The sequence below is a fragment of the Camellia sinensis genome, chromosome 5, assembly GCF_055761805.1.
Source record: "Camellia sinensis isolate YWXY chromosome 5, ASM5576180v1, whole genome shotgun sequence".
Taxonomy (NCBI): Eukaryota; Viridiplantae; Streptophyta; class Magnoliopsida; order Ericales; family Theaceae; genus Camellia; species Camellia sinensis.
In genome coordinates this window covers 179690186-179704296 of record NC_138965.1, presented here as the reverse complement: position 1 = coordinate 179704296, position 14111 = coordinate 179690186, and the positions used below count along the sequence as shown (strand labels likewise).

General features: G+C 33.8%; 1 protein-coding gene across 1 annotated transcript; it reads right to left on the bottom strand.

The window, feature by feature from the left end:
* Positions 1 to 4: 4 nt before the first annotated feature.
* On the bottom strand, positions 5 to 484 carry LOC145791914 (uncharacterized). Its single transcript, XM_082872369.1, has one exon. The coding sequence runs from the start codon at positions 482 to 484 to the stop codon at positions 5 to 7; it is 480 nt and encodes a 159-aa protein (XP_082728495.1).
* Between the last annotated feature and the right edge of the window lie 13627 nt (positions 485 to 14111).

Sequence of the window (14111 nt, the reverse complement as noted above, 5' to 3'; positions counted from 1 at the left end):
AACTTCATCCCAAATTATGAGTTTTGTCTCTAAACAACTCAGCTTGTAATGATTGTTTAGTAAACCCACAAAGTGAATTTTCCAAGACATCTAACGGAATGGAAAATGTTGAATGTGCAGTGCGACCTCCGACCAATAACAATGATGCAATTCCAGATGAAGCCACAGTAACAACGATATGCCCAAGGCTACGACATTTTAATGCAATCGTATTGTACAGAAATGTTTTCCCTGTTCCAGTACCCCCATTAAGAAAGAAAACAGTTCCTCTATTTTGAAAAATTGAAGAAATGATTGTGTTATAAGCACTCCGTTGTCCACTGTTGAGATAATCAATAGTAATTTCTGGATCTGCCTGTTGTGTCTCATTCTGCAGTTGTTGATGTTCGAATATCAATCGATTACCAACTACTGCACTCCAATTTGCAGTAGGTTGTGGCATGGGTGAGAAGTCAATTAAACATTTGCCTGATTCATGAAGCATTTGATTCAAAAGATGGAGACCATAATCTTCAATTTGAGCCTCAGTTGGGTTAGAAATGGAAAACAATGTACGAATCTTATGTGCAAGATCATCACATATATGCGTAGAGAATTGATTCCATAATGCACATGGATTTAGTGGAGAGCACTAGGTGAGAATAACACTAAACAATCTCCTCAATTGCTATCCAGTTTTCATAACTGCAGCCTCTTTCAAGCATTGTATCCATTTTTCATCATCTTTTAAAAGCCCCCTTGCAACACATGATAATTTAAATGTATCATACACAACATTATCGACCGTGCGTAAAGACCGAAATGACTTTGGTCCTTTGACAACAATTAGTAACAAACGCAGATAAAATCTTTCACCACAATTAGGACTGGCAAAGTACATTCTACCAACTGCATATCCTCTTTCTCTTGATTTCCATCTCTTTTCTGATTTGAGCCATACAAAATGCTGTGGAAATTCTTGATAAGTGCATGGACATTCATCTTCACTGGCAGCACAATATGCAAAGAAGCCAGTAAGAGTTGACATTTGTTGACCAGCTCTAGATTGAATCGTTTCTAATGACTCTTCTGGGTTAAAAACAACGCGATGCATTCCAGGTAAATGAAGTGCCAATCGTACAACTGTTGGTATCTCTTCAGGCAAAGGATTACCAAATATTCGCCAAGCAGCTTCTGGAGGTCCAATATACCTTGCATCGAGATATTGTTGAATCTCATTTATCGATCCCAACACCATCATTGTACGATCATAACCCTTATAAATGTACTTATGTATATACTTGACACATCTCGTTCCGGCGCATACTTTCACATTTATATGACAGTTGAAAAGTTTAGAAAGATATGCATTGTATGGTACGACGTCCCTGTTATCAACTTCTTGCCCCCTCACAGTATGTACTTGGCCATTATTGCGACGACGATAGATGGGGTATCCATCTTGATCCATAGTTGTTGTTTCTATAAAAGCTCGAGGGTATCTCTTACTGCATTTACCATTTTCCATACATGGTGCATGCGGATTTCGAGCACCACATGGTCCATGTACCATACAATATTTGACAGTTTCAAAAAGCATAGAATGATCTTTTGGGTCTGGAAATTCTGCACAGACCAATTTGTCTACTTGAGCACATGTCCGAATTTTGTCTGGACCCTTAAGAAATAAAAGTGCATGCATATGGGGGAGGCCTCGTTTTTTAAATTCAATTGTAAAAACATGTGCAACTTTATTTCCAAACACTTTATTTGCTTCTATCTCCTTCATCAAACATTTTCTCTTCAACTCAAAAACACGGGCAATTAAATCAGAACGATCAATAGGTTTTTGATGTGATAATAATGCTGAAGTAATTTCTGGCCAATTAGGGTTTGCAATCATGGTAAGAAAAATATCTGGGTGTTGGTTGTATCACGTGATAGCCATTGAATCTTGAAAGATTTCAAACATATGTCTAGGACTACCAGTAAATGAAGATGGCAAAACAAACCTTTGACCAATTTGACCAGGTCGCACATAATCTGGATCAATATCTGACAAATCTTGGTAAAGCTCAACCCGAAGTTTCCCTTGATTAAGCTTGTAGTATGTCAATCGATTTTGCTCAGTTGTGGCCCAAGCATCTACCAAAACTCTTGAAATGGTTTCCCACCTCTTAAAATAGTTGAATACTCTGTGGGTCGTTCAAACAAACGATAACTATAAAAATCCATTTGAGTAAGTCGATCAGTTGAAGGTCGATCATATTGAGCATTCCACAATTTCAACTCAGGTTCCCATCCAAGCTCACCATAAGGAAATAATAGAACATAATGTAATGGCAAGTATGCTGGGTGACATTCATTAATTTGCATCAACTCATTATTTCATTGGAAATGTAAGATAATATCTCTCATTCCACTTACCTCTGTTCCATCACCTGGTATTACAATCGCAATCTCATCTGCAGTTGGTAAGTTATACCGACGTCGATCAGTTGTTGAATTGTAATGAAGATGAGCAGGTAGATTGTGTCCTGCCGCGTCTAATTGATGTAAAATGGCATGAGCCTAGCGAAATGTAGCTACAAATGCATTGACTTGCAAAAAACTATCCTGAATAGTTTTGAGCACATCCCTTCTCAAGTTAGGATTTCTACGATTACGAATTTCTAACGCTGAATCAAGGTCATAGATATACAGTTGAGCATAACTCGCATCCTGCCCTGGTTGTGGTTGCAGTGATCCTGTTCGATGTCATAATTCCCCATGAATTGTGAATGATGTAGGACCCCTTCCACTGAGTATTCTAGGATCCAATGTAGCACTAAGACTCGTAAAAGCATTGGTTGCATTGTACAATCGAATATAACTTTGAAAGGATTTTGATTGATCATTATTCCCATCATACAACACTTGAAGTGATGGAGGAGGTGTAATAAGTAAAGGTAGCCTAATCTTTCCTTCCAAACAGCAAGTTCCGAATAAGGGACGCTTTATAGATGATTTGGTCAATTTTTCATCCATCCAATGTAAGGTTGAACAATAAGGACATAATACGTCCATCTTGCCAAGATAATGGCGGCAAGAATTGTTGTGTGCTCGGGCATCAATTGATGTACTCATAGGCATATCTTCTAATTCATCATCAGTACATAGATCTTCTTGAAGAAATTGATTTATAGAAGTAGACCTACGAATATTTGTGTATAAATAAAATTCTATAAAACAAAATGGTAAGAATATGTATTTCAAGATTTTACATAGTAGTTTACCGATTCCTTTGTGGAGGTAAAGATGTGCTTGGCATAGAAAACGAACATGTAGAATGATGGGTAACCATTGTTCGTTTTTGTGCCGAATGAGAATCTTCAGTTATTGTTTCCCATTCCAGGCAAGCGCGATTGCGACGATTTGGTGCTAAAGAAGGGTGTATTGGTTGAATACATTCTTCTGATCTCTCTTGTTCTCGTTGCGAGCATTGAAAGTATGACTTTTCATTTTTTTCACGCTCTCGTCGTGCACGTTGGGCCAATGCAGCTTTTGATATTACATTATCATTTTGTGCCTAAAATGAAAATATTTTGTCATTGGTGCAAAATATGTGAATATTTTGTCCTTAACATGAAATATCTTCTTGTTTATTTTGTTTCTCTTAATTTTGTTTTATATTTTATTTGTTTTATACTTTTAATAGTGTTATCTGTATTTATTTCTTTCTTTATGCATTTTGTTTTTTATCAAAAAAAATAAAGAAGAAATAAAAATCTATCATATTTAGTTTATTCTTTCATTACATAGTTTGTCTTTATTTCTTCATTTTTTTTTCTATTCTTTTCATATGTTACATTATAAATGCACATGTATCTATGCTAAATAAAAATAAAGAAATTAGAAAAATACATATAAATAATAGCAAATTATAGGAAAATATATTACAATCATTCAATGGGCAGAAACATAAAGCAACAAATTCACATAGTTTTGCTTCATATTTTTTAAAAGGAATATATACCACTTGACATGCATTTGTCATTCTCTTGTCAGAAGGAGCCACCTTTTCTTTTCCCTTAGACATTGGGTTGACCTTTTCTTTTTCTTTTGCCTAACAAATATAAATAAAATATTCAAAACATTTTTAAAAATCTTATATAAATAAAAATACATACAATGTTTTACTTGATTTTGTACTTACCGCACGAACACGAATAACATTAAGGTCGTGCTCATCACGGATGACCATACCAACATTTCTAGATGGGGTTGTAGGAGCAGGCCTACAAAAATGGATTGTGAATAAATTAAAATATGTATAATAAAGTGGTAATAGTAAGAGTATGTATTTCAAGAATTAAACATAGTTGTTTACCAATTGGGTGTTACAGAAGTTTGTCTTGAGTTAATACATTCATTTGATCTCTCTCGTTCTCGTCGCAAGCGTTGTCCTAATTGGTACGCAGAACATGAGTTTTGATTTTTTTCACGTTCTCGTTGTGCACGTTGAGCCAATGCAGCTTTTGATAACACATTATCATTGTGTGCCTAAAATGAGAATATTATATAATTAGGTGCATAAAATGTGAAGATTGTCCCATCTCTTGCTTCCCTTTTATCATGTATTTGTTCTCAAAAGTTTAACTAACTTTTCTTCTTCGCTCGGTTGAGTTGTTAGTCACATAAGAACCAATGCGTGTATTGATAAAATTTTAAAAGGGAGGAAAAAAACTCATGGAATTTCACCAAATGCCAAAAATGCACTATCCATCTAGTGTATACCCGTGCCTAAAGGCACGGTGTAAATAATATTGGTACACATATTCTACAAAAATCAATTAACATAAATTATTAATATTGGAATCACATCCTTTACAAAAAAATTAATTCAAAATGATAATAATTTCATTGCTACAGAAATTAATTATAAGTAAAATTAAAATTAAAAAAAAAATCTATATTATATAATTAAAAACTTCATTTCGTTTTTCATTTTCTTCTCTTATATAGATGTTGTAAATGCAACATGTGTTCAAATTAATGTTCAGACAAATGCATTAACATGTTATACAAATATTTACTTTAACATGGTTTGCTTACTTTAACATAGTTTAGAAAAATATTTTACAATCAATCAAAACAATTGAATAAATATTTTAAAAACAATAACTCATAAAAATATTCATAAAAAATAGTATATGACACTATACAATTCTTACAAAAATCTATATAAAACAAATTAATAAATATTCGAAAAACAAACTTTTTAAAAATGTTGGGAAACCAGACTACGGGATTTGCATGTTCCTTTCCTTTGTCAGAAGGGATAGCCTTTTCTGTCTCCTTTGATATTGCTTTGTGTTTTTCCTTTTCCTTTCCCCATAAAAAATAAATAGAATATATAATTGAAATTGAAATATATTTTTAAAATGATAAGAAAATGCATGCGAATATAAGTTACTTGTAGGCTTACCTCACGAATGCGAATAGTATTAAGGTCACGCTCATCGCGGACAACAACATTAACATTTCTTTCTTGAAGAAATTGAATCCATATATACAAAAACTTTAGAGTGATAAATAAAATTTTGTACACATAAATAAGAAAAAAAATCATTTCTTTCTTCATATTACCGTTCGGCGTAAGCCTTCATCCACCTATAAAGTATGAGGGGAAAAGCATTTATTAGAAGAAAATTAGATATGATAAGCTTAAAATAAATAAATAAATAGGCCTTACATTATAAGAGAGGTATTTACGTTTCTATGGAGGGAGAAAAAAAAAAGAAAACAAAAAGAACACTTACTTGACCGAAAATAGTGATATTGTCCATAACTATTGTACTTCAACCTGAAATGTTTGGTTATATAATTATGGTTGTTCGATGATGTATTTTAACAATCACATTAAAATGATAAAATTAAAATCAACCCTAGCAACATGAAGAGTATTAAAATGGGAACACAACAATTGTCCAAATTTGAACTCTTCTCTTCCCCAACTGACTTCAATTTTATAGTGTTGAAATTAAATTTAAATTTATCATTATCATTTAGAAAGTCCAAACATAAATGTATGCCACCAAAAAAAAAAAATGTTTAATCAACAATTTATACTAACTCTCAAGTAAAACTAACCCAAGCAATTTATACTAACTCTGAAGTAAAACTAACCCAACACATTGAAAAATACAATGGAACATTTCTAAAAAAAAAAAATGGAACAAACAACCCCAAATTCATAAGGCAAAATGAAAAGAATACAATCGATTGAAGTGCCTTTGGAAGGCATATATAGTTAGAAAGAAAACTGGCTATACAGTGTGTTCTCAATCGATTGTATTACTTGGTGGAAGTAACACACTGGCTAACAGGAACAAACATATTGGAAGGCATATAAGAACACACTACAAAATCGATTGTGAACATGCTCTAATCAGCAGCAATGTAGGACCTATAACAGGGGACCATATGTCTTCCAAAACAATTAAAAACTAATCATGGGACTAAAGATATCCAATTAATTTTTTATTTTTATTTTTATTTTTATAGATGATTTACTGAACGGACCTTACAATATGAACGGACCTTAAAATTTGGACAGATAGGTAAAAATATTGACATACATATGTTAAAATAATTTGGACACAAAAGTCAACAATATGGGGACAAATAATTTGTACAGATAGATTAAAATTATTGAAACATGTTAAAATGATTTGGACCGATAGGTTCAAATATGGGACAAAGTTAAAATAATTTAGACGATGAGATTCAAATCATTTGAACAAATATGTATATGAAGATGCAAAAAATTCGCTTATGATGTTAAAAAGACAATAACTCATAACTTTACGCTTGTTATTCCGTTTTAGACAATTGTTTTTATTCCAATTATTTATTTATTTATTTATTTATTTATTGTTGTGAGATCTATCCATTCAAAATTCCCGAAAGTGGTTTCGAGTGCTTACTTTCTCAAAAAAAAAAATGTTTTTTTGTTATTTTAATTAATCGAAAAATCAATATATTATTTATTTATTTTTAAATTTCATATTCAATACTGATCTTATTTGAAAGATATCAGAAAGACAAATCTACCTATATTAATTTTGTTAAAAATAGATTTGTAGAACTTAAGTTATGCATTTTTAAATTTTTTTAGGTCAAAATATAGGGTAAAAATGTTAAAAATTATCCTTACCATCACATGTTTTTCCTTACCAACTCAGAAGTATTATGAGTCTTTATAAACAACAAAGACCAAAGCTTGGATGTAATACTTAATGCACCCCTCAACATAGATTTACTGACAATTTTTATATTTTAAAAATGTTGTCACTAATAATTTTTTATTTATTGACAGATTACAAAAATATGTTTTATAAAGATGCTTTGAGATATTACTTATCATCTAAAAAGCAGATGATATAAACAGATGCTCATTATAAAGATGCTTTAAACATATTTTTATAAACAGATGTAATTTTGAACAGAAGTAATTTTTAGTTCTTATAAAAACAAGTTTTATAAAAATGGATATTACATGGAGTGCAGTAATTTTTGAGCAGATGTTTTGTAAAAATTCAAAATTCCCAAAGTAATATTACTTCAAAATTTTGAATTAATGGATTCTGTTTTTTTATAAAACAGATGTTTTGAATTCAAAAATTAAAATTTTGAATTCAAAAACTAATGAGATGGAGTGCAGTAATTTTACAAAAACATCATCAAAATTGAGTGCAGTAATTACATCTGCTCCATTTTTGTTCAAAATTACTCCATATCTGTTCAAAACATCTGCTCAAAATTGCATCTGTAAAATCAAAATTACAGATGTTTTTATAAAAAATTTTGAATTCAAAATTACTGCACTCCATTTTTATAAAACATCTTCAAAACATCTGCTCATTATAAAAATTCAAATTCCCAAAGCATGTTTTACTTCTTAAAAATGGGTTCTGCACTCCATTTTTACTTCTTTAAGCATGTTTTTATAAACAGATGTTTTTTACTTCTTATAAACAAATGTTTTTTTACTTCTTATAAGATGGAGTATTTTTGTTCAAAAAAATCTGCTCATTATAGAGATATTACATTCAGTAATATTACTTCTTATGGATTGATGCTCATTATAAAGATGCTTTGGGATAAGTAATATTTTATAAAGATTCAAAAACAGATTCAAATATTACTTATCACCACATTTATCTACATAAGCAATCAATAATGAGAACAAAGAACAAAGAGAACAATCGTAATACCAGAAAACTCGAACCAGAAAACCCAGAATAACATATTAAAGGGATCCAACTCCTAAATTCCGACATAGAACCAAGAAGTTCTGAAGCACTACCAAGGAATGATATAAATTTGCAATAGCATGACTTCAAAAGCCAAATGAACTATCAGGATTAACTAATGGCAAAGAACCACACCATAATTTGTATCCCCTCCTACATGTGAGCAACAATCATGCCCTGGATCAACTTCAAAACTAAAGTTCCATTATGTTCGGCCAAGCCAATTTTTTTGTTAATAAAAATAAATAAATAATTCTTTTATTATTCAAGAAAACAAAATCTCAACAACAACTATGAGTGGAAAGAATTAGAAAAATATTGTGGTTGATAAGCTTTTATAGCAAATAAAGTGAACTCCAGTGAGACTTTAAAGGAAGAAGTGATCACCTTAATAGAAAAAGGACACATTAAAAACACCAAAAATGAAAGAAAATGCTTCAAGTGGTTCAGCATGAAATGACGTCATGATGCATTAATTTCACCTTCTTACCTTCCACTGGGGATAGTTGTATTCCCGACTTGATCTTTAGCAGTATCTTGTTGACCTTCTGCATCATATAAATAAAATGCTACATCACAAAGGAGGAATTGAAATAAAAAATGAAAGGGTATTTTAGAAAATTTCGCATTAAAATGTTAACAGCATTAGATTTCTAACTTTGGTCCAAACTTCAATGATTAAATGCACATTTTCTTACTCCAAACTTTATACGTTTTTTGGCCTAAACACGGGGTAAAGTATAGTTAATCCTACTCTATAAACTGTCAAAAGCAAAATTTCCAATTTTCAGTTCTTCTGTCTCGGGCAAAAAAGGAAAAAAAAATCGAATCTCTAATTTAACCCTGAGGTATTTAATAAACCCATATTCCAAGGGCTAGTATATGTAACTAATTACAAATTATTTAATTTGACAGTTCTTCTGGGTTCAGCATTCTAGTAGCTTCATTATCAAATATTTCAAACAAAAATAAATCATAAGTTAGATCATCTCCAAACCTTTAATCAAACCTATATCAATTTCAAATTTTAAATTTTCATAAAAATCACTCAAAACACCCTCCAATCCTTGACCCAAACTTATACCAAATTGAGTTTTACTCAAATTTTTACCCAAATCAAGGGAAGGGACTGTCACGCCCCACTTTTTATTACTCGAAACCATTACCAAATTCATTAACTTAATTCAATTTCAGAGATAACTTGCGGAAATAAACTCATACATTCAATCCATAGAAAAGAATATAAATACTCTCATTTGTATGCAAAGTAAATGTTACATGAACATACTCAATAAATTGCCCTTGGGCTTACAACCTTTAAATAAACAAATGAAGGGGTGTAACCCTTTTACACATATGGTGTTCCGCCAACAACAAAGAGGCCCCGTGGCCAACAAATAAGAAGATCCAAATCCTATAGCACAACCTGCTAAACACCTGAAAAAGATTCAACAACGTGGGATGAACAAAAAGTCCAGTAGGGATCTCAACATGATCCTCAACAATAACAACTTACAGATAGCTATGATCATGCACACTCAATCTCGTACTAGAATAGTAATATGACAGTTTATACAAAATATATATATATACGTTTCTTGAAAACAACCGTTTCATTCAACGCTATAAGCGATTCATCTTTCCTTATTCCTTTCATTAATCCCCATTCCCAATCTTTCATAACATTAACAATTACTTAGGAAAAAATAATCTCACTAAGCCCAATACTCTCTTCCACTTCCTATACTGTCATGCCCCACTTTTTATTACTCGAAGCCATTACCAAATTCATTAACTTAATTCAATTTCAGAGATAACTTGCGGAAATAAACTCATACATTCAATCCATAGAAAAGAATATAAATACTCTCATTCGTATGCAAAGTAAATGTTACATGAACATACTCAATAAATTGCCCTTGGGCTTACAACTTTTAAATAAACAAATGAAGGGGTGTAACCCTTTTACACATATGGTGTTCCACCAACAACAAAGAGGCCCCGTGGCCAACAAATAATAAGATCCAAATCTTGTAGCATAACCTGCTAAACACCTGAAAAAGATTCAACAACGTGGGATGAACATAAAGTCCAGTAGGGATCTCGACATGATCCTCAACAATAACAACTTACAGATAGCTATGATCATTCACACTCATTCTCGTACTAGAATAGTAATATGATAGTTTATACAAAATATATATATAAACCTTTCTTGAAAACAACCCTTTCATTCAACGCTATAAGCGATTCATCTTTCCTTATTCCTTTCATTAATCCCCATTCCCAATCTTTCATAACATTAACAATTACTTAGGAAAATAATCTCACTAAGCCCGATACTCTCTTCCACTTCCTATACATACACAGATGTACCTTTTTGAAACATGTTTATCGTTAAAACATTCATTCTCCTTCACACTTTCCAAAAGACAAAAAAAAGACATTTTGGTTCATTTCCACTACTATCATACTTATACATGCATAACCTTGTAAAAATATAAATTTACAACCCACCCACATGTATACAGTCAATCAATGGAGTAACTCGGTTCTCCGAACTGGAACCAATCAAATCTATGATATTTTCAGTTACAACTAAACAACAACAATTCCACCCTGCTCAACTAGCTATGCGCTTAGTAAGCCAAAGATATACTGAAATAACTACAACCAACTTCGCTCTACTAGCTATGTGCGTAGTAAGCCAAAATACCAGTTTACCAGGCGCTAGCTGGAAGGGTATGGTGCCTTCTATTATCAGCGCATACAGTTCTCCAGGCGCTAGCAGGAAGGTAACTGTAACGCCCTCAAAATAATAACATTAAACCCAACAAATAAGACATGCGTTGACGTATAAACAAATCCACCTTCTATTATCCATTAGCGTCTCATTACATAAGTATTACATGTTAACATCATAACAAAATGCCCTACGGGCTTACAGTTTTCCAAGTTAACACTTGGTTACAACAAAGAGTACTAACTCGATACACATTAAGCCCTTGGCTTGAAGTTACATGTAATACATCAAAAGTAAAACAACAAAACATGTCCGCCTCTAGCCTCCCAGCTATGTCCTTGGAGGTGGCATGCTTCCTGTACCTGAAAATGATATTCCCATATAGGGTGAGCCACAGCCCAGTAGAAATACACTAAACCAACCATGGACAATGACTAAAACATTAGCAATTGATAGTTGGTCAACACTGATACAATCACATAAATTACATATTTATGTCGACGACTTACAAGTCCCGTTTACTTTTCATTTTCCCCTTTTCAACTGATAAGCATGCTAGCTCTATTATCATTTCCACAGATATGTATAAAAACTATGTCTCACATTCAGATAAGCATAAAAGCTATATCCACATTCTCAACAGATATGTATATCATCAATATCCACAGATAAGCATACAAGCTGTATCCACACTTCACAAAGATAAGCATATGAGCTCTATCTTCACTTCTCTAGACAAGCATATTAGCTCTGTCTACGGAGTTCATCCCCTATCTCCTCCCAATACCTATCCGGTTTAGAGGTACATCCCCTATCTTCCCCTAAACCGCGGAGTACATCCCCTATCTCCTCCTCTACACATAACGTATACAAACACAAAGGTTCTATATACAATCACACAATACATATAATTAATGTATTCTGTCAACCGTCAAGTTCCATGACACATTTCATTGATTAGTTTCAGTTTACTTAATCATCAAGCATTGTCTACAACAATCACAACTATCCTCCACCGATAGCCCAAAGCAGTTATTTCTAAACAGAAAATAAATGCACAAATGGATATTCAATCAACATTTCATTCCTCATTTCTCACAATTAATTATCTCAATTAATTAAACAATGTAATTAGGCCATTTCCCATAATTAACATTTCAACCCTTAGGTCCCGTTTTCATCAATGATTCAACATTAATTCCATTTTTCTATGCCAAACATGCATCTAGGTTTATTATGAATAAAACCCCAACTTTTGTAAAATTACACAAAAGCCCCAAACTTTCACAAAGTTACCAAACCAAGCCCAACATCTCAAAATACCAAAATTTAAAGACAAGACCCATAGAGAGGAGTAGGATATCCCTACCTCAAACCCGGAGCCTCAAAGGAGATGAAAATCAAAACCAAAATGCTCCAAACCTCGAAATTTTCTGATCAAAAGGAAGCCCTCGACGATCAACAACTTTTTTGTAAAGGCCAAAGATGAGCAAATCACTCCTACTAGATCAAAACCTAGAGAGAAGGTAGAGTCTAGAGTGAGAGGCTCAACAATGGTGATTTTTAGAAAAGTAAGAGAGAGAAGAGAAAGCAAAAAGTGATTTGAAAAGTCACAATTTCGGGACTTTAACCCAGTCTCCCGCTCGAGCGTAAAACACCCCGCTCGAGCGGCCACTCACAGACTTACGCTCGAGCGGCCAACCTCCCGCTCGAGCACAGAATGCACTCGCTCAGCACTTTTGCAGAACCAGACCTCCGCTCGAGCTCCCAACCCTACGCTCGAGCGTACAACACTGCACAACAAATACTGGATGGGTGTATTCCACGCTCGAGCGCCAACATCTACGCTCGAGCGGACAGGCCAAAAATCTGGGCAACTAGTTTTGGTTTCTAAACTCAACCAACCTGAAACAAACCCACCCAACACATCCCATAACTCAAATATGAAGTAAAGAGGATGCAAACAAGATAATAGACAACTACCAACATCTACAGACACAAGTCTGGATCACTATACAACAAGGGTAAACCCGAGATCGCTATAACCTCCCCCCCTTAAAGAATTTCGTCCCCGAAATTAAGCACCAGTTTTCAAAACAAGTTTTCCTCCATTTTAAACAATGTTATATTTTAACATTCAACAATTCGACCCATTACCGGTCATCCCATCCCTTAAACAAGAGACATATCACAATATGTAAACAACATATGTACTTTCAACATGCATCAACATTATGCACTATCCTTCCAATTTCAACAATATGTTCAACAGATATAATGTTACATTCAACTTCCATATGAGGCAAGTTCCAAAACATACTACCAATAATCAAAACATTCTCAATGTTTCACAACTTAAGACATATATAAAAGCTCTTAAGTTCAACAAAATGTAAAATTCAAATACAAGATTGCATATCAATAAACAAGTCCGGATATTTCTCACGGACTTCCAACTCACGTTCCCAAGTGGCTTCCTCCACTCCGTGATGTTTCCACAAGACTTTCACCAAAGGAATGGTCTTGCCACGCAGGACCTGGTCCCGCCTATCCAAGACCCGAACCGGTCTCTCCTCATACGAGGCATCTTCATCTACCTCTAAATCGGTCCAATCCAACACATGTGATGGATCTGGCTCATACTTCCGAAGCATACTCACATGAAACACGTCATGCACTCCGGACAACTGCGGCGGTAAGGCTAACCGATAAGCAACCTCACCAATCCTCTCAAGGATCGCAAAAGGACCAATAAACCGAGGGGATAACTTCCCACTCTTCCCAAATCTCATCAAACCTCGCCTAGGTGATATCTTCAGAAAGACATGATCATCTACCTCAAACGCCAAAGGCCTCCTCCTACGGTCGGCATAACTCTTTTGTCGACTTTGGGCTGTAACAAGCCTCCTACGGATAAGTTCAACTTTCTCCGTCGTCTCCCTCACCAACTCCGGACCCAACAAAGGTGCATCACCCACCTCGGCCCAACAAACTGGAGACCTACACGGTCGGCCATACAAGGCCTCAAACGGTGCCATACCGATGCTAGACTGAAAACTGTTGTTGTAGGCAAACTCTACCAAGGGTAAGTG